At 41.3% G+C, this 27,189-nt stretch overlaps 1 protein-coding gene across 8 annotated transcripts in view; it reads left to right on the top strand.

The window, feature by feature from the left end:
• LOC137341797 (growth factor receptor-bound protein 10-like) overlaps positions 1-27,189 on the top strand; it is a 222,462-nt gene that overhangs the window by 138,353 nt on the left and 56,920 nt on the right. For 7 of the 8 annotated variants that reach the window (XM_068005323.1, XM_068005332.1, XM_068005309.1 and 4 more), the window contains 2 exons: positions 19,232-19,388; positions 24,415-24,536. In XM_068005323.1, coding sequence (XP_067861424.1) covers positions 19,232-19,388; positions 24,415-24,536 — 279 coding nt within the window. Of the gene's footprint in view, positions 1-10,250; positions 10,341-19,231; positions 19,389-24,414; positions 24,537-27,189 lie in introns of all 8 variants that reach the window. The other variant, XM_068005350.1, reaches the window with a different exon arrangement.

Below are 27,189 nucleotides of genomic sequence, written 5' to 3'. Positions count from 1 at the left end.
CTATTCTAATTTTTCCAGTTTATTATTCCTGTTCTGTTCTTATCCCTTGAAAATCGGCTTTTTTCCAATTTATTACTTTGGTCTTTGTCTTATGCCCTTCTCAATCTTTATCTTAAACCTTATTATGTTGTTATCGTTATTGCCCAGATGTTCTCTTACACTTCTCTTATCTGTTCTGGTTAATTTCCCATTACTCGATCCAACAATACTTCCCCTCGTTGGCTGTTAACGTACAAAAGTAATTTTCAATTTTCTCTGAGATTCGATAATAACTTTAACATGAAGAGGACATAGTTGTTGGAAAAAATATCATAATTAGTAATGCCTGTTAAGTGCAAGGAGCTGGTCCTGGACTTCAATAAGATCAATGACTGACTGAGATAATGTTACAACACCAAGTTATAGTCCAGCAATTTTATTTTAAATTCACAAGCTTTCGGAGGCTTCCTCCTTCCTCAGGTGAGGAAGGAGGAAGCCTCCGAAAGCTTGTGAATTTAAAATAAAATTGCTGGACTATAACTTGGTGTTGTAAAATTGTTTACAATTGACTGAGATAAGTGGACTGTGGCTGAATATTGTGGGAGCTCCTATTGTATACTTCCTTACGGTGGCTAGGTATTTAGCACTTGGAATTAAAAAAAACTGATGAATAAGTTGGAATTTATACATTGTATGGAAAGAGAAAGCCACAGATGTCAATAGACTGAAAAGGACATTAAATGTTTTTTGGATGATGTCTGGACGGTTACTGTGAAAGATTTTCCATAGGTTCTGGAGGACAGTATTGAAGATAAGTAATCTGTTTGAGAATTTCTATATTTTTCTTTCACCTTGAATTTTATTTTGCTTTCCTATTAGCAGCTATTCTTAATCTGTATTCCAGGTAGTATCCTCCTTCCAACAGTCTTGTGTAAAATTTCCCAGCCATCAATGATTTGTTAACGTTGCGTTTCCTTTCAGATAAATTGAAGCACATTTTTAAATTTCATTTTTTGTATGCTTTTCATTTCAAATCATCAATTATATAGGTACTAATGGCCACAAATTTGCCTTTTTAAAGTGGTGGCCTCAGTGTGACTCTTTGTCTGATTGCCTTATTTTCCAGAAAGTGCACAAGAATGCAGTACTGTACGTTACAGCAATTGTGAGCACACGACTTTGTTTTGGCATGAGGTAAAGTCAAATTTAAATACAGCCTGGGAACTAGTCTTTTCATAACATTTGCAGAGATATTTTGCAATGTTATATGGTATACTGCGGTGTTCCCCAGGGGTCGGTATTAGGACTATTGCTCTTTGATATAAATGACCTGGACTTGGTTATTCAGGGAATAATTTCAAAGTTTGCAAATGAGATGAAACTCGGGAATGTAGTCAACAATGTGGAGAATAATAACAGACTTCAGGAGGACAGAGACAGACTGGTGAAATGGGCAGACACATGGCAGTTGAAATTTAACGCAGTGAAGTGATACATTTTGGTAGGAAGAATGAGGAGAAGCAATATAAACTAAATGGTCCAATTTTAAAGGGGATGCAGGAACAGAGACCTGGGGGTACGCATACACAAACCTTTGAAGGTGGCAGGGCAAGTTGAGAAGGCTGTTCTTAAAAAAAAAAAAAAGCATATTGGATCCTGGGTTTTATTAATAGAGTACAAAAGCAAGAAAATTATGCTAAACCTTTATAAAACACTGGTTAGGCCTCAGCTGGAGTATTGTGTTCAATTCTGAGCACCACACTTTAGGAAGGATGTCAAGGCCTTAGAGAGGGTGCAGAAGAGACTTACTGGAATGGTATCAGGGATGAGGAACTTCAGATCTGTGGTGAGACTGGAAAAAATGGGGTGGTTCTCCTTTATAGTGGAGAAAGGTAAGAGGAGATTTGATGGAGGTGTTCAAGGTCATGAACAGTTTTGATAAGGTAAATAAGGAGAAACTGTTTCCAGTGGCAGAAGGGTCTGTAACCAGAGGACATAGATTTAAAGTGATTGGCAACTCATTTGCTGGAAGGTGATTTCATGTACAAGAATTTTAAAACTTGATGATTCTTGGCACAAAGAGAGCTCAAGGTTCACCAACAAGAAGCACTTTCCCCATTCAGGTCAGATTGGGCAAATAGGCAGGGAACATTTGTAAGACCATTTCTACAACAACGTACTGGTCCAGTTACATTCCATGGCAGCTCACATGTTGCGTAAGGGACACTCCAGACAAATTGCTCCATCATTGGTCATGCATTGGCCCAATTTCCAGGTTGGAACACTAGTTAAATTCCAGTAGTTTCATCATCACCTCACCACTCCAAGACCGACATTGACCCAAGTAACACCTAGCCCTAGCAGAAAATGGCGCAGGCCCACAACCAACCTCCCTCGTCTGCAGCCTCTACCATCGAGAAGGACAAGGCAGCAATATCGTGGGAATGACATCACCTCCAAGTTCACTTGCAAGTCACACACTATCCTGACTTGGATATTATATCATTGTTCTGTCATCATTGCTAGGTCAATATCCAGGAATAACCTTCCTAAGACCATTGTAGGAGCACTATCAGCACAAGGACTTCAGTGGTTCAAGGACCACCACCATTTTCTTGGGGCAGCTTGTAATGGTCAATAATTATGGGCTTGCCAGTGATGCCCATACCCCAAGAACAAATATATCTTAAAATAAAATCATCTTGGAAGAGAAATCACAAGGTGTTGTTTGAAGAATCCCCACTGTTGAAATTTCTTAAGTACCCCTTTATTGCTATATTAACAGTGATTGAAAGCCTGTCTCACTACATGGGCAGCAGCATTACAAGGACTTCTGCCTTTTTCTTGCTGGTCCAAGCCATGATGCATGTACTGATATGAAAGAAGACTGCCTCATGCTCTGACAGTGGGCCTTTGGTGTACTGTGGCATCGTCATACATCTCATAAGTATAATGTGAGGGTTACTACTTGGGTAGCAGTTCAACACAAGTATATCCAGAGGCAAGGAAGGACTTGGATATTTATACTACTCCTATTCTCCTGGTGTTTTGAATTATCCCTTATGTGGACTGAAATCCCAATTATTTGGGATATTAAAAAGAATATAGATGAGCAGCTTGATGGCTGTAGAAAGTTCTCTGCTTTCTGCTGACTTGACGGCCATCTTTCAAGTACAAATGAAATATAGCCTATGAAAGAAGTTCCCTTTTCGAGGCAAGGCTCCAATTTCTCAGAAGTAGTCGTTGCTGAAACAATTGTATGGGACAAGAGACTGTATTGGCAAGTTGTGCTCCAAATGCATATTGCCTTTTATAGGCACACATGGCTCCCCAGATGGATTTAGATACCACTCATTCCTCCAAATTTAATCGTTCATCACTTCACTGTATGAACTGCTCTGGTTAACGATAGACATAACAGTGTTGATTTTAATCGCCCTCGCCCAGCAAGATTGGTGCGTGGGAGGTGTTCAGATCAGACCGAGTCACTGTTCCCTCCCAGTGGCATCTTATCTTCACCGGCTTTGAAGTCGGCCCAGGCTCCCACTGCAGGCAAGTGTGGGCCTAATTGAAATTTAAAAGTAGTGGCCCAAATGACATCATCGGTGCAGAGAAGTGATTTTTGCGACGACTCTGTCAAACCCACAAGAAACCTTGGCGGGATGTAGCAGAGTAGCTAGAAGGGGTCAAGCTATATAAACTTTTTTTATTCTTCAGTTAGAATCCTTGGGAACTAAGAGGAGCAGGAAGAAATCTGCGGGTCTCTCTTAACCTGGCCTTCCCTCCCCCTCCTCACCCCCGGTATCTGTTTGGGAACCTCCCTCCCCAGGAGTTACCTTATGATAGGGCCAGGTCACTGACAGTGGTCAGTTCCCACATCAATTCCCGCTCCCACCTGCTGGCCTTGACATCATTCTCGCCAGCTTCGAGCAGGACACCGATTTCAAGTGTGGTCCTTCGGTTAAAATCAGCCAGGCCTTGACGTCCCAGGTTCGCCACCCGCTTCGGGACTCGTGTGCATCATACCTGCCCCTCCCCCTTTAAAATCCGGGCCAACATATCTTCTTTGGCTGTTCTCTGCCCTCTTTCACTGTGTTAAATTGTTTTGAGTTTTGCTTATCTCAGGAGATTACGGTGCCAAAGTTTCATCCATCACCTCACGGTCCTTTTGAAAACTAATAGATTAGATGCAGAGAAGCTATTTCCTCTGGTGGAGAAATCCAGAACAAGGGAGAATAATCAAATTAGAGCTAGGCCATTCAGGAATGAAATCAGGAAGCACTTTTTCCACACCAAGGGTAGTGGAAATGTAGATTTCTCTCCCCCAAAAGGCTGTGGATATTGAGTCAATGGGAATTTTCAGTACTGCGATTGACAGATTGTCAGGCAAGGGTATCAAGGATTAGGGATCAAAGGTGGGTAAATGGAATTGAGCTACAGATCAGCCATGATCTAATTGAATGATGGAACAGGTTTGAACAGCTGAATGGCCTACCCCTGTTCCTATCTTTTGCCTTTGAATAAATAATTCTCAGAATTCCCAATACAATGACTTTTATTTGTAAAGTAGACCACTCCTCTCCAGTAACAAAAATAACAAACTGAGAAGGTTGCTTTTTTTTTAAAAAAAAGGGTGCTACCAATTTTTTCTCCACCTCGTTCAGTGATATGTTTTTTTGTGTTCATTTAGCAATTTTATGATGGGCAAGGCCAGTTTGAGAACCATGCTTAAGCAGCATTCTCAGTATTATTAATCAATGAGTTAATGATTAACAAGAACTTCATTACCTTTATTAATGTATTGAAAAAACACACAATTTTTTGTTGGGTTGGAGGGAAGAATGTGTCTATAGTTTAGCTTTTTTTGAAATTCTTGAAAATCAGACCAAATCTTCCTGTGTTAGTGTTCATTCTGAAAGTTAAAAACTTGTATGAATTTTGATTCTACAGCAGCATTTCCATGTTTTCTCCTTAGCAGTCTACTGTTTCTAGTTGATCTTCATGTGTGGGAAAATAAATGTTATGATTTGTGTCAATCAGTGGAACGTGTATTGTGACCTTTATAAAATGCATTAAGTAAAATGGAATTAATAGACTGAACAGATTGGCAAAGAATCAATATTAGCAGTAATGGGATCCACATCATGATTTCCTTTTCTGCATTAATTAGGAGAGAAGTACCTTCAAGTAAGTGACAGTACCAGATTCTTGTTTCCTTTAAAATTTTGTTGAAGGTTCAGTGCTGTACTCCTGTTATTTTGGCTGTTGTCCAGCTGTCTGTGGGACCTTGCTGTGCACAAATTGGCTGCCGCATTTCCCTACATTATAACAATGACTAGACTTCAAAAGTACTTTGTTGGCTGTGAAGTGCTTTGGGACGTCCTGAGGTGGTGAAAAATGCTATATAAATGCAATTTTTTCCCCAAGAAGTGTATAACTGAGATGAGTTTAAACAATTAGAAAAATAATGTACAGTAACAGATGAAACCAGTTTGACCATTGACAACATTTTTACAGTAAGCACGGCCGGGCTTTAACCACAATCAATTAGCTTTGCTTCTGGCAGTCAATGATACTTTTCGCAGTCTGCAGTATATTGAGATGTTTGTACATGGACGTCATTTACACATTAGAAAAAAATCTGGACAGTTAGTTAACCGTTCCCTATAATTATTACTGATCAGTATCAGCTTAGCTTTGTTGGCACGCCCACCTGTGAGTCAGAAGGATGAGGGTTCAAATCCCATTCCAGGACATGAGATTAAATGGCTCCGGGTGGGTGGGGACTGTCTGTATTGTGATGCATAGAGCATCACTGCTATATGGGACAGGCTAGATGGACCAGTCTGTCATTTTTGTATGTTCAACCAAAATTAATCCCTCAACCACCACCAAAAACAGATCAACTAAACATTCTTTTTGCTATTTGTGGTACCTTGCTGTATGCAGATTTCCTGCTGTGTTTGTCTATGTAACAAAGATTACATTTCTTAAATAATTTGTGTGAAATGCTTTGAGGCATTTTTTGGAGATGTGACAAGGCACTATATAAATGGATGCTTTGATACTCTTCCTCCTCACTCTTAACCTTTTCAGTAGTAACAGCAGATATAATCTGTATATCTAAGCTTAGTGCAGGTTTCACATAGTTGTCCATGTTTGCATCCATGTCAAAGTTGATGTCTGAATTTGGAGCTCAACCACAGGAAGAGGTTCTTTAGCTGTTACTTAACTAATAAAATTGAAGTATCAATACCCACTTTTATTGGACTGCTTATTCACCACATTCCATTAATTTGAATGACCTGCAGAACGTTGATAGTTATTGCCTCCTTTCTCTGTGTATGCAATCATATTGCTTTATTTGGTGGTGCTGTTGGACGTCTTTGAAATTTTGTATGCCATCTCAATTCATAAGCTGAATGTGGTTTGGTAATACAGGCCAAATGTGGGTGTCTGCACTTAAAAAAAAAAATCTCAACGCTAAACGTGCAGCAATGCAGGGAGTTTGGTGTGGCACTAATCGTCCATCGTTTTCTTGTGATTCGTGCTGCTGCTTGAAATTGTGAAGCCAGCCAACATTACATCAGCAAGTGCAAGCTGTTGGGCAAGCTCTCTTCCCTTTTCCACAATCAGAACCCTGACATGGTTGTTCACATTTGAGCAAGCCGCTTTAACATTGTTTCTTCCACTTCTGAGAATTGACTTTTCTTCATTCACTTAGTTGAACATACTATCAACTTTTCATCCAGCTGGAGCATTCCTTCAGCCACATCAACAACAAATTCAGTGGTATGCTATGCTTCTGAGCAACTTTTTTTTTCCAGGTACTGCTGCAAACCCCCTCAATAGCAGCTAACTGAGATTTTCCCATGTTTTTCGTATTGAGTATGTTGAGTTGCACATACACTACAGCCAGTTAACTGCTATGGCGGGTTGTACTTAGCAGGGCTTACAGCTGGAATTATATTTTATTTTTTTAATAAACTTTGTAAACTTGTCATGCTGTATTTACACCCTCGCTCAAGTGGTGGCACTATAGCACCTCAGTTTTGCATCTCCCAAGTCCTCAGTCTGTACTGCAGTGCGCTCCTATATTCAAACAACTCTGCTTCCTAAATCACTGTTTTGCTATTTAACTATAAATAATATAAAATTGAAGTATTCGATAAAAATGACAGAATATGTGACTTCAAAATGACAACTGAATTACATCTGTGTCCTGGTCCAATTGCCCCCTACCCTATAACACTGCTTCATTCGATGACCACTTTGTCTCAACTCCCCATGTGCAATGCCATGGGAAATGGACCAATATATTAGAAATCTTGCTCCCTGTGTGCACTTCCTCTTGTCATATTTTCCATTATAAATTCCTATGTCCCCATTTATAATAGAAACTGCCTACGTAAACTTGTCACACACAGTAACTACACCCTCGCTAGTGATGGTATTGTAACGCCTCACTATTGTGTGTCTCATAAGAAATAGGAACGGGAGTAGGCCATGAGGCCCCTCGAGCCTGCTCCGCCGTTCAGTCAGATCATGGCTGATCTTCGACCTCAACTCCACTATCCAGCCTGGTCCCCATATCCCTTGATTCTCCTATAGTCCAAAAATCTATCCATCTCAGCCTTGAATATATTCAATGACTCAGCATCCGTAGCCCTCTGAGGTAGGGAATTCCTAAGATTCACAACCCTCTGCGTGAATAAATTCCTCCTCATCTCAGTCTTAAATGGCTGACCCCTTATCCTGAGACTACGCTCCCTAGTTCTAGACTCTCCAGTCAGGGGAAACGACCTTTCAGCATCTACCCTGTCAAGCCCGTTCAGAATCTTAAATGTTTCAATGAGATCACCCCTCATTCCTCTAAACTTCAGAGAATATAGGCCCATTCCCACTGAACCTCTCCTCATAGGACAACCCTCTCATCCCAGGAATCAATCTAGTGAATCTTCATTGCACTGCCTCTAGGACAAATATATCCTTCCTTAGATAAGGAGATCAAAACTGTACACAGTATTCCAGGTGAGGTCTCACCAAAGCCCTGTACAATTGTAGTAAGACTTCCTTAATCTTGCACTCCAGCCCACTTGCAATAAAGGCCAACATGCTATTTGCCTTCCTAATTGCTTGCTGTACCTGCATGCTAACTTTTTGTGCTTCTTGTACGAGGACACCCAAATCTCTGAGCACCAACATGTAATAGTTTCTCACCATTTAAAAAAATCCTGTTTTTGCTTATTCTTCCTACCAAAGTGAATAACTTCACATTTCCCCACATGATACTCCATCTACCACCTTCTTGCCCACTCACTTAATCTGTCTATATCACTTTGCAAACCATTTGTGTCCTCCTCACAGCTTACTTTCCCACCTAGCTTTGTATCATCAGCAAATTTGGATATATTACACTCGTCACTTCATCTAAGTCATTAATATAGATTATAAATAGCTGAGGCCCAAGCACTGATCCTTGTGGCACTCCACTAGTTACAGCCTGCCAACCTGTAAATAACCCGTTTATCCCTATTCTTTGTTTTCTGTCTGTTATCCAATCCTCTATCCATGCTAATATATTACCCCCAACCCCAAGAGCCCTGATCTTGCTTACAACCTTTTATGTGGCACCTTATCGAATACCTTTTGAAAACCCAAATATACTACACCTACTGGTTCCCCTTTATATCTCCCCTGCTAGTTACATCCTCAAAAAACTCTTAATAAATTTGTCAAACATGATTTCCCTTTCATAAAACCATGTTGACTCTGCCTAATCATATTATGATGTTCCAAGTGCCTTGTTACCACTTGCTTAATAATGGATTCCAACATTTTCCTGACAACAGATATCAGGCTAACTGGCCTGTAGTTCCCTGTTTTCTCCCTCCCTCCTTTCTTGAATAGCGAGGTTACATTTGCTACCTTCCAATCTGCTGGGACCGTTCTAGAATCTAGGGAATTTTGGAAGATCAAAACTAATGCGTCCCACTATCTCTACAGCCACCTCTTTTAGAACCCTAGGATGTGGGCCATCAGGTCCAGGGGATTTGTCGGCTTTTAGACCCATTAGTTTTTCCAGTACTTTTTCTCTATTGATATTAATTATTTTAAGTTCCTCGCTCTCATTAGCCCCTTGGTTCCCTGTTATTTCTGGTATGCTTTTTATGTCTTCTACTGTGAAGACCGATACAAAATATTTGTGTAACATCTCTGCCATTTCCTTATTCCCCATTGTAATTTCTCCTGTCTCAGTCTCTAAGGAACCAATGTTTACTTTTGTTACTTTCTTCCTTTTTACATACTCTCAACTCGGCTTGAACTGCTCTTGGGGTTGGGGGTAATATATTAGCATGGATAGAGGATTGGTTAACAGACAGAAAACAAAGAATAGGGATAAACGGGTTATTTACAGGTTGGCAGGCTGTAACTAGTGGAGTAACTAGAAATTCCTACTGCAATGAACTCTATTTCTTAGCTTCCTAAATTGCCCTAAGTTTTGTTAATTATCTATAAATAATAAAATCAAAGTATTATAAAAATAAGACAAGGCTTTAAAATGCGGATTGAATTATGTCTATGTCCTGATGGAATTATCCCCGTCATCTCACTGCATTTCACCTGAAATCTACACTTAATCTTGACTCAGTGTGCGTCATGGAAGGTTATCGTGCATATCCGAGGACGCGGAGCACCTCTCGGGCAGCCTGATCAATCTGTCATCCTTCTGGATGCCAAATATCCAAGCATGCCCATGACTTGTGCTGGATTTCTAGATGTCTGCTGTTGCTCTAGCACCCAAATTTGTGGCAATGAAAATCAGCCTCAATGTTTTAGCAGCAGCGTTATCAACACATCAAGAAAAACACTTCATTTGAGATATACAAATTTAATGAGAAAAACATGCAGTACCCCTCTTTTAGAACTCAAATAAAAATAAACCGTGATTTGTAATGCTTCCTCAATTAGCTATGAGGACAGGTGTGCGTGTCTGTGCATGTGTTCGTTCCTCTCTAGGTTAGAACCCAAAACCACCTGAATGGAGAGGCCAAATAACTTTTCAAAGATGTCAAACAGCGCCACTTCATGTCTCAGTAAATACCCTCCCAATCTTCATGTCTCTCCATACAATCATTTGTTACTGCCTCTCTTACTTCTCTTCTCAGAATAGACTCTGTTATCATCACTCCATCCTTCAGTATAGACTCTGTATTGCTACGTCTTCCTCCTTAGCCAGTGCTATGCCTCTTACTGCCTCTCTGTTCCAGGGACTGGTATTGAAATAGATGGCAGAACTTGGCAGCTTCCTCTCTGCTGATCCAAATCCCAGGAAGGCAAGTTACCACACACATTCCCAGGTGAGTTCAAGAGGGATTGCTGAAATATTGGTGGCATCTTGGCAGATGTGGCCAAACAGGCAACACTGGGTCCTCATCATATTGATGTGCCTTTTTTCATGTAATACAATGTAAAGTATTACATACTGTGATTGGGATGTTTGTGAAGAACCTTCCAGCTTACAGGTTAGACAGGCATTGACGTCATTGTGATGCCACCAGGAGATCTGCTGGGGCAGCTATCATTGGGAAGAGGAGCCTCCACCAACTTCTGCCATTGAGGTCAGCAAAGAAATTTGGGGTGCAGGCTTGAGGACACAGAGCAGCTGTCAGGCAGCTTGACCCACCTGACATCCTTCTGCTGGTCCCTTTTCCTCTAAATGCCTAAAAACGTCAGGTTGACTGATTCCCAGTGGCAATAAAGGGAGCTTGGGGTAAAATAAATAAGTAACTGTTACAGAGGCTCATGAAAGCCTAAGTGCTAGCTGGTTTCAAAAAAAAAACCTACAAGAAGAGGTCTTTAAAAGGCCTGATGCACTTACCTTTAAAGTCAGGGCTGGAAAATGGAGTCAGGCCCTTCCACATCCCCTTTTACATAATCTGAATAAAGTCCTTGCCTGCTTGAGATGGGAGATTCAGATGCGCGTCTCAGGCCCAACGGAAGATAAAGTGGAGCTTAAAACCAGCGAGGACCCAGCAAAATTGATTTCTGCCGGATTTCCGTATGTCTGCTGTCCCCTAGCACCCGAAATCGAGATGGGAAGCTGATGAAAATTGGCCCTGACATTTTTAGCAGCAGCATTCTTAACCCATGAAGTAATGCACTTAATTTGAGATATGCAAACTTAATGAAAGAAAGAGGCTGAGAGATGCAGAGAATCATCTCGTTACAGTGTTGCAATTCAATTTGGTGCATCTGTTCTTCGACCTCGTGTTAAAATAAGCTGTGATCTGTCAAGCTTCCTGAGACGATAGTCAACTGGCAACGAGGACAGGCTAGCAGCTCAGTGCGAGCAGTGGCTCTGGCTTGGCTTTGCTGCTTCACGTGTTCAAGATGTTTGCAAGATTGGTTGGTCAAAAGGTATCAGGGACAGACGTTTAATTTCCTGCTGCTAAGAGTTAGAATCCCAATGCTTCAACTTCTCTCCCAGCAGGCAGTCCACATGGCATGTATGCGTCCCAGTGTCTTTCTCTCTTCCAGCTACTTTCTCCATGTTTTTGACTTCGGTGGGCTGCTATCACCTGTTTTAAAATGATTGGAAGAGACCATAACACATGCTAAAAACTTGAGTGAGAGAGGGGGCAAGCATGTGCCCACATATCAGGAGATGCACTCAGTCTTTCTCCTTCAGTGCACACTAGCTTGCTGTGTGCTCTTACTCACTTGCTATCTGCATTCTGTTTTGCTCATTCTCCGTGCTAGGTATTTTTACACACTTGCTGTTTGTTTGCATACATGCTTTCACTATGCTCGCAGCCCTTACTGTGTGCGCATATGCTCTGTGGGCACACAGTCACCCTCTGTGCACATGCTGTGCGCGTGCTCTGGGCTTGCTCTGTCAATACTTGTCCCACTGTGTGACATTGTTTTCTATATCTTTATCCCTGTTTCTCTGTGCTCACTATCTCTGCATGCTTAATCTACATTCTTTTATTCCTCTCTTTCTGCATGGTCACATTCTCTCTCTGGACTCTTTTGTGTGCTGTCTCTACACATTCTCTGAATTAGCATCCTCCTAGCACTCCTTATGGGCCAGGAGGGGCATGAGTGCAATCCCCGAGCCTCAATTGCCAGCTTCTACCGCCCCTCCCAATCTCACATTGACTTTTTCCATGCTCTCTCGCTCGCACCCTCCCTCTGTTCTCTCTTTGCAGTATCTCTGCTATTTCTACTTGCTTTCTGTGTTTGCATTCTTTCTCTGCATGCTCACTTTTCTCTGTAGATTCATTGCATGCTCTCCCTGCTATTCTCTCCTTTTTGCACATGCTCACTCTTGTATGCTTTTGAGTTGTAGCTCTTTTCCTCTCTTGTGCTTCAAGCAGCTGTTCTGTAATTCCCAGCAGCCCTCTTCAACTTCCCAAACATAGGCGAGATGATTTTGTTTTTAAATACTGGATCGATTTTCAGCAATAACAATCACCATATTAGCCCACACTAATATTGTATACTAATAAAGTACTAAGTTTCATTGATATTAAAAATTAACCTTTTGGATCAATTGGTATGGAATATGAAATAGATGATGGAAATACAATATAAAATAGATGAACATTTGTGGAGTGGAGTATTGTATTCTTGAATAATTGTTTGGTAAACATTTTGGCTGGGAATTTCCACTTCGCATGCTAACTTGAACAGAAAATTGCGGTTTTTTGAGCATAAGTGGAAATCTTTTCGATTTTAACACAAGGTTAAGTGCCTTTTCCTGCACTAATGGGTCAGAAGTGCTGTTCCTCCCCCCCCCCCCCCCTTCCCCCCCAACCCAGGCCCTCAAAGAAGCCTTCAGCCTCTCCCAGGCCCAATCGTCAGCCTCCACCCCCCGCCCCTCCCGATTGCTGACCTCCCTTGCCCCTCCTGATTGCTTGCCAAAGGTCCAGCTGATGTTCCCTCCTGGCTGCTGGACAGGCTGTCCATTTAGCCAGCTGCTGGGTGGGGAAAAAAAACTAAACGTTAGATGTCCTGCCGTTAAGCTCGGCATAACCTCCACGTCCAGTTATTCGGCTGTTTTCAGCCTTGCCTGCACCCTCCCTGCCTCTCTGTAAATATTGGGGCCCTTATTTTTGTTTGGGAAGCACAGTCGCATGCAGTTTCGTCCCAATGATGTCTCAAGCAAGTGATGCAATAATGTTTAACATGATTTATGTCAGTGCATTATTTCGAAGAGTTTTTCGGGCACTTTTCATGCAAATGGTATTTATTTTAAAATTTTGCTTAAATTCTAATATTTTACTATTTAAAGAAAAACAATTAATTTCAGATCTTTAATTCTGTAACTGAGATTCCATTTATATTATATGTTTGCTTTTGATGGCACATCTCAAGTCAGCAACAGACATTGCAACGTAAAAACAACTTCGGACATACACTTGTGTTGACCCGAAGTCACCGGTTACAATTATTGGCTTAGTACACAGAGGAGACAGTCAATTCTCTCTTAATTCTCAATTCGCTTTATTAACGTTATTAGATCATGTACATACCGCTTATATGTCTGGTTAGATATAGGCATGCAGTTTACAGCAGGTTATACAGTTTTATACTCAAACTAGGATTTAAACGCACACCCACTAGGTTTCTCTGACTAACACTCCCTGAGTGGTCACAGAATAGAAAGGATATTATGTTAACCGGAAAGGAGAGATGACGCTGGCCAGGCGATTCGTGTTCTCTCTCTCGACGTCGTCTCTACGTCCCTGACGTAGGGTCCCTACTTCCGCGATGGTTAGTCTCTGGAGTTTTCCTCACAAACACACTGGCACCAAGCCTGCAATTCTTCAGTTTTAACTTCAAGCCTGTCTTTTCGAATGATGCTGTCTTCTCAGGTTGGCTTAAAGTTCCTCGAGTGGTCGGTGCCATCCCCTGATTGGCTCTGTTCCAAGGGGTAGGTAGCATCGCCTCATTACTCCTTTTCTAAATAAGGACCGGTGTCTCATCAGAGCTCCTTTTGTCCCTCGAAGAAGCGGAACTAATTCAAGCCAGTTCAGACCAGTGACTGAACTCCAGGTCACTTCAGTTCAAAAGTTAGTGTCTTTGTTAGCAATTCGAATTAAACTCAGTAGTTTTCTGCAGCCCCTGGCCAACACTTGGTGGAAGTGAATCATCTCTGAAGTTGCCAGTTGCCAGTCATTTTTTTTATCGTGTTGTCTCTGTCTACCGTATGACCACAAGTAGGTGCTGCAAATGGCTGCTTGCCATTGTCAATCATTATGGGAAAGTTCAAAGGGAAAAATTATTTATAAAAGCAAAATGCTGCAGATGCTGGAAATGTGAAATAAAAACAGAAAATGCTGTAAACACTCTCAGGTCAGGCAGCATCTGTGGAGTGAAGTGACAAGTCATCATTTCAGGTTGAAAGGTCATCGACCTGAAACGTTAACTTGTCACTTTTCTCACCACAGATGCCACCTGACTTGCTGAGTGTTTCCGGAAAAATGATTTACCTTGGCTCAGATAACTTATCCAATGCCTTTGGAAGTCCTGTAGAGGTGCGTGATAGCGAAATCATTTAATTCCCTGTACAGGTCAAACTGGAAAACAGACTGGTGATAAGATTGCTAAACATCCTGGATTGCCCAGGAGTGTTCCGGAATGGCTGATCGATCTCCCAGGCACTGCTGTTGGCTGGGAGAAAAATCCTTCCTCCTTCCGGTTTGCACCTGCATATCTCCAGTCCAAATTGTCAACTCCCACACCACACGATCCTACCTGCCTTTTATGGAGCTGGATTGAGCGGTTCCTATCTCTCATGGCCGGCTGCTGGTCCAACCCCTACCGCCCTTAAGTTTGTCAGAGGCAGCTTGCTGCACTTGCTGTGAATTTGTGGCAGTGGATTGGGAATAGCCACGAGGAAATTCGCTGTGCCTGCAGCAGCTTGCCTTGCTTGATTTCAACTGAGAAATTCTCCTGTTTTCTAGCTAGCCTGAGACTGCTAAATTCCATAATTATTCTTCCCCATTCAGAGTATTTTGTTAATTGTATAAGTGAATACAGTTTGGAAATTTACAGCTTTTTTTTTTAAAAGCATACTCATCCTCAGTGTTTATCAATGTGAAGGAGTTGTTTGGTGCGTTTACTACTTTATGCAGTGTACAGTTCCAGTTTATTGCACAATTAAGATCAGAAACTTCAGAGTTTGATATTTCCTTGTTCCTTATTATGGAAATTGCTGGGGTCCAGCACAGAGAGCTTGGTGGTCTGCTGTTCCAGTTTGGAGAACTGGGAGTTAATAAATGTCTAGGGTCAACTCAAGTAGATTGTGAGATCTGACATCTGTTAAGTGTTACAGTAGTTCTGAGTAAAGCAGTTTAGTGCTGTGCATTCAACAGTGCTGGGGCAGTTACTTACTTGGCAGTTACTATCTTGATATATCCCCAGAACTGATGAATGCACAGCACTAAACTGCTATTTAGAATTTCCAACCCTGATAGACTTGTATGAGATGGGTAATGTTCCTAAGTTTGAGACCGAGATCAAGCTATTGAGTAAATGCAATAACATTTGCAGACTGCACCGAATGTCATGTGACTGAATCACCAGAAATAGATGCAACCAGAACTGGCAGCCCTCGGCGGTGAGCATGTTTTTACCACCTGTTTGTCGTTGAAGGAACATTGGAATATAAATGTGCTGGTTTCAAGTGAAGCTGGGAAGTCGTGGACTGAACTGCTTTTGAATCACCTCAGTTGATGGACTTACTGATGGAGCCAATACAGTTAAAGTAACCGGTGTGATGCCAGTGATATCTGATGCCCCAAGACTTCACTTGTCAAATGTAATCAGTGGAGGATAGTTGAAATAAAAACAGAAAATGCTGGAAATACCCAGCAGGTCGGGCAGCATCTGGAGAGAGAATCAGAGTTAACGTTTCAGGTCACTGATCTTTCATCAGAACTGGAAGAAGTTAGAGATTTAACAGTTTATAAACAAGTACAGAGCTAGGGAAAGAAGGACGGGGAGGGGTGGAGCAAAGAACAAAAGGGAAGGTCTCTGGGTGGAGGGCAGGACTAAATGACACAAGGGTTGATGGTGCAAGGCAAAAGGGGATGGTAATGGAACAAGTAATGAAACAAAAGATGGGTTTAGAGGATCTGTAAATAGTAACAGCAGAAGCATTACCAGCACCTGTCTGGAAAAAATGGGAGCGGTGGTTATGATCTGAAATTGTTGAATTCACTGTTGAGTCCAGAAGGTTGTAAAGTGCCTAATCGAAAGATGAGGTGCTGTTCCTCGTGCTTCCATTGAGCTTCATTGGAACTGTGTAGGAGGCAGAGGTCAGAGTGGGAGTGGAACGGAGAATTCAAATAGCAAGCAACTGGAAGCTGAGGGTCACGTTTGCGGAATGAATGGAGATGTTCAGCAAAGCAATCACCCAATCTGCGTTTGGTCTCCCCAGTGTAGAGGAGACTGCATTGTGAGCATTGAATATAGTATACTAAATTGAAAGAAGTACAAGTTAATCGCTGTTTTACCTGGAAGGAGTGGTTTGGGGCCCTGGACGGTGGGAAGGGAGGAAGTGAAAGGGCAGGTGTTGCATCTCCTATGCTTACATGAGAAGGTGCCATGGGAAACACGGCCTGCAGCGGTTCAAGAAGGCGGCTCACCACCACCTTCTCAAGGGCAATTAGGGATGGGCAATAAATGCTGGCCTCGCCAGCGACGCCCACATCCCATGAACTATTTTTAAAAAAAGCAGGTGCTGGGGGTGATGAACAGTGGGTCAGGGTATTGCGGAGGGAATGGTCCATTCAGAATGCTGGGAGGGGCGGGGGAGATGTGTTTGGAGATGGTGGAGGATGATACGTTGAATTTGGAGGCTGGTTGGATGGAAGGTGAGGATAAGAGGGACCTGATTATGGTTCTGGGAGGAGGGGAAGGGGTGAGTGTGTAAGTGCAGGAAATGGGACCGACCGGGTTAAGGACCCTGTCAACTATAGTGGAGGGGAATCGTCAGTTGAGGAAAAAGGAAGACTGGTGTGGAAGGTGACATTGTCAGAACAGATGTGACGGAGACAGAGAAACTGGGAGAATGGAATAGAGTCCTGGCAGGAAGCAGGATGGGAGAAAGTGTAATCAAGGTAACTGTGGGAGTTGGTGGGCTTATAGCAGACATTGGTGGACAGCCTAGCCCCAGAAATGGAGGTAGAGAAGTCGAGGAAGGGAAGAGTTGGAGATGGATCATGTGGAGGCAAGGGAGGAGTGGTAATTGGAAGCAAAGTTGATGAAATTTTTCACTCTGGGGCGAGAGCAAGAAACAGCACCAACAATTATCAATGTACCCGAAAAAGAGGTGAGGGAGGGAACGTGAGTAGGACTGGAACAAAGAATGTTCCACATATCCCACGAAAAGGGGATATGTCCCACATATCCCACGGGTTCCAATAGCAACACCTTTTATTTGGCGGAAGTGAGTGGAGTCAAAGGAGAAGTCATTCAACGTTAGAACAAGTTCAGCCAGGAGGAGGAGGAGGAGGAGGAGGAGGAGGGTGGTGATGGATGGGGACTGGTTGAGTCTCTGATCAAGGACGAAGCAGAGGGCCCGCAAACTATCTTGGTGGGAGATGGAGGTGTCGAGGGACTGGACTAAGAAGCTAGTTTACTGCTGCCATTTTGGATGTAGATGTGAGAAAGTTGACCTCTCTGTCTACTCATATAGTCCAGGAATGAAGTTTCTGAATTTGGCATGTAGAGAGAGACCTTTCTTTGAAATCAGGGAAGGCCTGAACAAAGTGACAAATTTGCACGTGCGCAGTTGCTTTAAACTCTTGTGGATCACTTTAAATCTCCTCCATGTGTAGTTATTAAACGCACACCACAGCTTAAACAAGCCAGATTCAACAATAAGTTCATCCTTTCCAGTCTTTAGTTTTATGTATATGTAGATAGGGAAGGGTAATTTTGAAACAAAATATTCGGATCTACCCAACTGCTGCATCTAGTCAGAACTTAAAAGTAAAATAAGGGTGTGTTTTTGTATTGATTTGTATCCTTTGCAAAACCCATTGTTTGTGATGACTAGCAATGCAAAATCACATTCAGTGCTGCAGGTGGCTAAACCTGAAGGTGCTACGGAAGTGCAGTGCTTAAATTGCATTTAGATTACATCAGTTGCCATAAAGCTGTCCATTGTTTGGGATAGTTGGCAAACATGCTAGATTATAAACGTAATGTTTGCTTGAATCCAGATTTCTAAACTTTTTGTCTTCGTTAAAAACACTTTTTAAAAATATGTTGGTATGCCTGAGATGATTCTTGACATCATATGTGGGTATTCTTGAAACAAATTTTTTCAAATTGGCTAGAATGGCAAAGTAAATTGGAACACTGTAATGATCTGTGTGGGAACTGATTACATCAGCCAGAAAAGGTTACTCTGATTGGTCAGCATGCATGGTTTGATTCACTACCTAACTGAATCTGTGTACTAACCCTTTGTGAAGCTCACCGAGTCCTGTACACACCCTAGAGAAATGTAATCTCCTAGCTCTCTTTCAATACTAGTCAGTGCTTGGAGTATGTGACAGGTACAGTAATCATTTGAACATTATAACATCCTGAGTGTGCTACATTACTGAAAGGGTTTGGAAGAGACAAAGAACTCTATCTAAAGCAGCAGGCTTAATTTTAAAATGCCATCCTGTTCTCCTAACCGCTGCCTTTTCAAAGCTGAGGTAAGGTATTCACAGCAAATTACCCTCAAGGTTTCCTTCATATTCTGATGTCATGTATCTGAGTTGGTGTGAGCTGATAATACTAACAGGAATAGAAAGGACTGTCTAAATCCAGTTCCTGTTAGCACTCAATGCCTTCCCTTAGTTAAAGTGAGGTTGGGGGGGGGGGGTATAGAAGAGGAAATTATTACCACGTAGCTGATGAATTTGCCACAGTTGACTGCGTTTTAAAGTTTTTTAAAAATCCAATAGTATGACTAACACTTAAAATGCATGGGAGAGGGGAAACATTGTTTGCAGTATTGATCTCTTGAATCTTGTGGTTTTGAATGCACTTGAATACCCTTAATTGTGAGTGAAAATTAGTTTCAAAATTTTGAACCACAAGGAGGTGTAATAATTATATTTCTTGCATCACCTGACTTACTTACTCCAATAATCATATGTATAATATCGAACAATGTGTTGTATGTTGCTGCTTCAACTTTTTATGGTATAATGATCAGTGGATTTTTTTTTGACAGGTCATTAAAGTTTTTAGTGAAGATGGAACAAGCAAAGCAATTGAAATTCTATCTGACATGACTGCCAGAGATGTCTGCCAGCTGTTGATATATAAATGCCATTGTGTTGATGACAACAGCTGGACCTTAGTTGAACATCACCCACATCTAGGTCTAGGTAGGTAAGCATGTTATATATTGTAAAATGAATTTAGGGAGCATCATTAATTTTTATCATTAAAATTTATCATTTATTTTGGGGAAAAAACATGTAAAATCTACATAAAACCACTCTGTTATCAGTCATGGCTTCGTAGATACTTTTCACACCAATGCAGTTAAATATTTATGGATGTTGCTACGGTGAACAGGAGTGAAACATGAAAAATATGTTTATTAAGGTCATAAGTCCTGCATGCACAAGCGAGTTAGGGCTGAAATGATTTTTTTCAATACGTTGGGCTGGATTTTGCTGTAAAAGTAACGGTGAGACTAACTGCACTCACCGTTATGTGCAAATCGGACAGTAACGTCCGGCGACTGCACATGCGCAGTTAAATGCGCAAATCTGGAAGTTGCTGTTCGAGATGCCCTACTGCTCCAAAAGCTGTGCGAAAGCTGGATCTGACAGACTGATTCACCATTCAAATATATTGAACGGGGTGAAGTTCTTGTACTTAGCTCATAGATATGGACTAAACTAGCTTTAAAAAAAAAGTTAGGGCTTGTCTATTCCAGTGTAATTACCCTTTTAACTGCGCATTAAGTCGTCTTACTGCTAAACAATCCCTCTGACGCTGAAAATTAACTTTGTGTAGAGTCTCATTCCTTCAGATATTAATTATTGTTTAATGTTTTTTTTAAAATTAAATAAGTAATGTTTTTCTTTGTCTCTTTTGTCTTTGTATCTTAATCCAATCTTTCCCTCGCTTTATTTTGCTTACTGTACCTGATTTGACATTGAATTCACTATTCTAACTTACACTTCCTGGTTCAGACCTTGGGCTGTTCATTAACCAATCAGATTGAAGAATCGTTAATGAGATATACAGCTCACACAGGTCCCAGATGCCCTGTAGAGGGCACCACACCATTTGGCTGTCCCTTCGACAGCACCCGACCGTGCAAAATCCTACAGAAAGTCTACGTGCAAGTCTAATAAACAGCTGGCGCCATTTGTTCGCTGCTCACAGCAAAATCCAGCCCATTTTGACATGCAAGTTGTGTATTCTGTTTACAACACAATTATCTTTCCAATTTATTTTGAAATTAATTTTGAGAACCTTTTTGTTCTGAGCTATCATTTTTTTCAGTTTTAGTGGTGCATGGTTCAGTATTGCATGCCGCCTTTGTCTGGTAGTTGAGATGAGAGCGAGAAACCAGGAACTTATAGACTTGTTAGTCCAACATCTGTTGTGGGAACGTTATTGGAATCTGTAATTAAGGACAGAGTGACTGAGCACTTAGAGAAATTTGAGCTAATTAGGGAGAGCCAACATGGATTTGTACAGCGTAGGTCAAGTCTAACAAACCTAATTGAATTTTTTGAGGAAGTAGCTAAAGTAGTAGACAGGGGAATGTCTATGGATGTAGTTGATATGGACTTCCAGAAGGTATTCGATAAGCTTCCACATACTAGACTGTTAGCTAAGATTAAAGCTTATAGAATTGAAAGCAAATTATTGACCTCGTTAGGAGATTGGTTGGCGGTAGAAAAGAGATCAGGGATAATGGGTAAATACTCAAATTGGAAGGAAGTGACTAGTGGTGCCCCAGAAGGGTCTGTGCTGGGGCCTCAACTATTCACTATATTTATTAATGACTTTATATAACACAATAAAGAGCCATATATCCAAGTTTGCCAATGACACAAAGATTGGTGGCATAGTAAGTAGTGTAGACGAGCATAAAATTACAAAGAGATATTGATAGATTAAATGAGTGGGCAAAACTGGCAGATAGATTTTAACGCAGGTAAGTGTGAGGTCATTCATTTTGGACCAAAAAAGGATAAATCAGAGTATTTTTAAATGGTGAAAAGCTAGGAACAGTGGAGGTCCAAAGAGATTCAGAGGTCCATGTACGCAGATGACTAAAATGTAGTTGTCAGGTACAAAAAATAATCAAAAAGGCTAATGGAATGTGAGCCTTTATAACTAGACGCCTAGAATATAAAGGGGAAGAGGTTTTGCTACAGCTATACAAAGCCCTGGTTGGACCACATCTGGAGTACCGTGTACGGTTCTGGGCACCGCATCTTAGGGTATATTGGCCTCAAAAGGAGTGCAATGCAGATTCACCAAAATGATACCAGGGCTCCAAGGGTTAGATTATGAGGAGAGATCACATAAACTAGGCTTGTATTCCCTGCTACAGAGAAAATTAAGGGGTGATTTGATTGAGGGTTTTAGGATTTTGAAAGGAATTGATAGGGTAGAGAGAAACTTTTTCAGCTGGTGGGTGAGTCTAGGACAAGGGGACATAACCTTAAAATCAGAGCCAGGTCATTCAGGAGAGAAGTTAGGAAACACTTCTTCACACAAAGGGTGGTAGAAGTGTGGAAAACGCTCCCACAAAAAGCAATAGATGCTAGTTCAATTAATAATTTTAAATCTGAGATCGATAGATTGTTGCTAGGCAAGGCTATTAAGGGATATGGAGCCAAGGCAGGTGACTCGAGTTAGGATACAAGTCAGCCATGATCTCATTGAATGGCAGAACAGGCTCAAGGGGCTGAATGGCCGACTCCTGTTCTTATCAGGGAGTAGTAGTTGAGTTCAGAGCTGGATTACAGAAGTGGAGACTGACAGGCCGCAGGAACTAGTGATTTATTATTTTAAGCTTCTTATTAAACAGTGCTAATGGTAAAATAATACTCAGGAGGTAACAAAGGACATGGGAGGTAGGTAGCTTGCAAAATCTATGCAGGAGCTCATGCAGACTTCTGTGGCACTTTTGTACCGCCAGCAAAATACATCATTATTGACTTTAAACATGTGGTATAATCTTTAAGTCATTCATTTTGATATTTTACACCAATTAACATGAAAACACAAAGCGTTTCTGCCTACAATGTTCTGACCATGCGACAGGAATTAACAAAATGAAAAATATCAAATGTCTGTACTCTTGCACACATTTCACGAATGGACACGAATTCCATTATATATTTTTGACTCTTGCAATATCTGTTCATCATAACCTAATGCAACCATTTCCAGAGGTGCGCAGGTTGTGGTGCTACAGGATGGTGATTAGTCATTTGCAGTATTTTTCTTTGATAGGAAGGCTCTAGTTAAGACCTTAAGTGAAATTAATAAAAATTATGTATGAGGTGACACTTCGTATTAAGCAGATCAAAGATGCAGCTCATGGTATGGAGATTGAAGTAAATCGTTGCAGTGCTCCCATCTAGATGAGGAACCCTCATTGGTATAGGCATGCAGGATGATCACTTCTATGGTCTTGACAAACTTTAGAGAAACTGCTACATTTTATTAGTAGGATCAGAATTTTACTGTACACTTGTCATCTTGGCTCAGCGCACACTCACTGGTTCAACAGTTTAGCTGAGGACAAATGGAATATCTTTAAAGGTGTGCTACTGAGCATACAGGATAAATACCTTAATGTGCTTCAGCTGTGCTGAGCTGGTTACACTGAGAAAAGTGACTCAATTCATCAAAAACTCACCACGTGTGCACAAGCTTCGTTATATACTGAATGGCATGATGTCATGCATGTGCATCCTCACCAGGAATGCTGTAAGCTCAAGTCCCACTCCAGGATGTAACCATGCCATCTAGGCTGTCACTTCAATGCAGAACTGAGGAAGTGCTGCATTGTTGGAGGTGCCATCTTTCGGATGAGATGTTACAGGGATCCCAGATGGTTATAAAAGAGAAGAGCATAGAGTCCTCCTGGTGTCTTGGCCAGTTTTCATCTTTCAATCAACACTACCTACGGATTAACTGTAATTTAGCTCATTTGCTGTTTGTAGTAGCTTGCTGTGCATAAAATGGCTGCCATGTTTGCCTACAAAACAGTGACTATATTTCAAAAGTAATTCTATGCCTGTGAGCCACTTTACGACATCCTAAGAATATGAAAGGTGCTATACTCAAAAGAAAACAGTGGAAGCAGTTTGGTTATTTCAAGAACTCCTTTTCTCTCTCTCTTCCCCCTTTCTCCCTTCCTTTTCTTTTAAACCCCCTCCCCACTTCATTGCCAAATTCACCAGTGAGGATCCGCATACTTGCACAAAATATATGTTTTTGAAGAATTAAATCAGTTCTCTCTGTGGCCAGCATAACCTGCTCAACATAATTGAAGCACATTAAGGCATGTATTTATCCTGTATGCTCAGTGACATGCCTTTTAAAGATATTCCATTTGTCCTTGGCTGAACTATTGTTGAACAATCTTCCCTCCCCAATCTAATTTGCTTAAGCTCATCTCTTAATCCTTTGAAGTTGGCTTTATAAAATTTACATATACCTAACTGTTGGTCCCCTCCCTCATTATTTCCTAATATCATTTGAAGAAGCTGCCTAAATTCAGATTGACTATGATAGGTATTAATTATGTGCTTATTCCTAACAGGAGGAAATTGGGGTGGGGGGGGAGAAGAGAGAGGAGGAGGAAATGGGGAGGGAGGAGGAGATGGGGAGGGTCCGATTTTGGGAGTGGGGTCGGGTGAGTCTGATGGGAGGAGATCGAGGCGGGGGGATCTGATGTCAGTAAGAGATCATCGGGGGGAGGTTCTGATCGCAGGGGAAGCATGTAAGCTTGGTGGGTCGGGAGGAAGCACTTCTGCTCCTCCTGGCCCACAAGCGGTGCAGGAAAGGCACTTGCCTGTTCCATTCAGCCCTTTTCAGTTGCCAGGTTTCCCGAGGCCCAGAAAACCTGACCCCCAGGAGTTAAATGGGAAACGCAGGTTAAATTCAAGGCACACAGCCTCTTCAAAATATTATAAGGACTGACCCGCCTCCGGAGAGCAGATTAGTCACCTTCCTCTGTTAAAACCGGAAGTGGGCGCGTTGGGGTCGGATGTTCTATTTATTTATAATCCGCCTCTTTTCCCCCCACCCCCACTCCGCCGCCCTTCCTGGGGATTAAAATTACCCCAGTTATATCTCTCCATGAGTCCTCTTGTCATATTCAGTTGAGAAATTCACCACATAAATTCTCAAACATTTTCACAGAACGATGTTTGGAAGACCATGAACTGGTAGTGCAAGTACAATCCACGTGGATAATGGGAAATGAAAGCAAATTTTTATTTCGAAAAAACTACGCCAAATATGAATTTTTTAAACATCCGGTGGTAAGTACCTATTCATCTTGTAACTAATACTTAAAATGGCTTGACCACATTTTTGAATCACTTACACCATGATTATTCATCTGTTTTGAAATGATTTAGTATATATTTTTAAACATACTTGTATCATAGATGATTACATTTGTTATAACATTAGGGGTAATATCTTCTTTATGTAATATTGTGGAACTGTTCTGGGGGAAGATACCATGACAGGTAGTAAATCTGAAGTGACCCAACTTCTGTATTTTATTTAATTTCTGACTTTAAACCAATGCAGACTTTTTTTTAAAACATATATTCAGATTTATTTTTTAAAATTACATGTGCAGGTTTGAATCTTGTGCCAAAAGCAGGCGTACAATGGTTGAGTGTAATCCAGGTATTTGGTCATGAGGCTTGCTATAGTCATCTTCTCCGAATTAGCCAAGATCTGAATCTCAGGTTTTTCAAATGTAAAATGAACCAGATACCTATCTGCTCACTTCGAACATATTGCAGCTTAAAGTGAATGGCACAAGAGGAAAAACAGCCCAACCAGGGCCAAGAAAGGAAATTAAGGATAGTATTAGATCCTAAGAGGAGTCATATAAAGTTGCCAGAAAAAGTAGCAAGCCTGAGGATTGGGAGCAGTTTATAATTCAGCAAAAAAGGACCAAGAGATTGATTAAGAGGGGAAAAATAGAGAATGAGAGTAAACTTGCAAATTTCAAATAAAATCGTTGGACTATAACTTGGTGTTGCAAAATTGATTACAATTGCAAGGAACATAAAAGTGGACTGTAAAAGCTTCTACAAGTATGTAAAAAGATGATGATTAGTGAAGACAAATGTAGGTCCCTTACAGTCAAACAGGAGAATTTATAATGGGAAACAAGGAAATGGTGGAGCAATTAAACAAATACTTTGGTTCTGTCTTCATGGAAGAGGACGCAAATAACTTCCCAGAAATGCTAGGGAGCCAACGGTCTAGTGAAAAGGAGGAATTAAAGGAAATTAGTATTAGTAAAAAAAAAAATTCTGGAGAAATTAATGGGACTGAAAGCGGATAAATCCCCAGGGCCTGATAATCTGCATCCCAGAGTACTAAAGGAGGTAGCAATGGAAATAGTGGATGCATTAGTTGTCATCTTCCAAAATTCTATAGATTATAGAACAGTTCCTGCAGATTGGAGGGTGGCAAATGTAACCCCACTATTTTTTAAAAAAGGAGGGAGAGCGAAAACAAGGAGTTGTCTATAGGCCTCCAATCAGTAGTGGTAATGTAGTGGACGGCATCAAACAGGAAATTAGAGATGCATGTAACAAGGGTACTACAGTAATCATGGGTGACTTTAATCTACATATAGACTGGCCAAACCAAATTAGCAATAATACTGTGGAGGATGAATTCCTGGAGTGTGTACGAGATGTTTTTTAGACCAGTAAGTTGAGGAGTCAACCAGGGAACAGGCTGTCCTAGATTGGGTATTGTGCAATGAGAAGGGGTTAATTAATAATCTTGTTGTGTGGGGTCCTTTTAGGGAAGAGTGACCATAACATGATAGAATTCTTAATTAAGATGGAAAGTGAAGTAGTCCAATCTGAAACTTGGGTCCTAAATCTAAACAAAGGAAACTACGAAGGTATGAGGAGTGAGTTGGCTATGATAGATTGGGAAGTTTCATTAAAAGGCATGACGGTGGATAGGCAATGGCTAATGTTTAAGGAACGAATGCATGAATTGCAACAATTATACATTCCTTTCTGGCACAAAAACACAAAAGGAAAAGCGGCCCAACCATGGCTAACAAAAGAAATTAAGGATCGTATTCGATCCAAAGAGGAGTCATATAAAGTTGCCAGAAAAAAGTAGTAAGCCTGAGGATTGGGAGCAGTTTAGAATTCAGCAAAAAAAGACCAAGAGATTGATTAAGAGGGGAAAAATAGAGTATGAGAGTAAACTTGCAAGAAACATAAAAGTGGATTGTAAAATCTCTTACAAATATGTAAAAAGAAAGATTAGTGAAGACAAATGTAGGTCCCTTACAGTCAGAAACAGGAGAATTTATAATGGGGAACAAGGAAATGGCAGAGCAATTAAACAAATACTTTGGTTCTGTTTTCACGGAAGAGGACACAGATAAGTTCACAGAAATGCGAGGGAACCAAGGGACTCGTGAGAAGGAGGAATTAAAGGAAATTAGTATTAGTAAAAAAAATTGTGCTGGAGAAATTAATGGGACTGAAAGCCGATAAATCCCCAGGGCCTGATAATCTGCATGCCAGAGTACTAAAAGAGGTAGCCGTGGGGTTGGAAGCTCAGCTCAGGAGCAGATAGAACGCTGAGATTGCGTGCTGTCTGGTTCAGCCTGAGATACTGGCCAGGGAGAAGGATGGAATCAGTGGCGACAGAGTTTGTGGCAGGGGCCGAAAACAATGGCTTCGGGCATTCCAATGTTTAATTGGAGGAAATTTAGGCTTGTGGACGATATGTGCTTGGAGAAGGCGTATGTGGAGATGGGGTAGAAACTAGATAAAGATGTGATGTTAAGGGCTAGGGTTTGGGGGGAGCTTGGCTTGGTGGCCAAGGAGAAGGGAGGGATGTGGCAGAGGCAACTGAATAGATGGTCTCAATCTCAGTGACAGTAGTACACAGACCGTACTAAGGGGAACG

Source organism: Heptranchias perlo, chromosome 2 (assembly GCF_035084215.1).
Source record: "Heptranchias perlo isolate sHepPer1 chromosome 2, sHepPer1.hap1, whole genome shotgun sequence".
In the NCBI taxonomy this organism is placed as follows: Eukaryota; Metazoa; Chordata; class Chondrichthyes; order Hexanchiformes; family Hexanchidae; genus Heptranchias; species Heptranchias perlo.
Note: the sequence above shows the minus strand (reverse complement) of the source record. Positions and strands in the feature narration are given on the sequence as shown.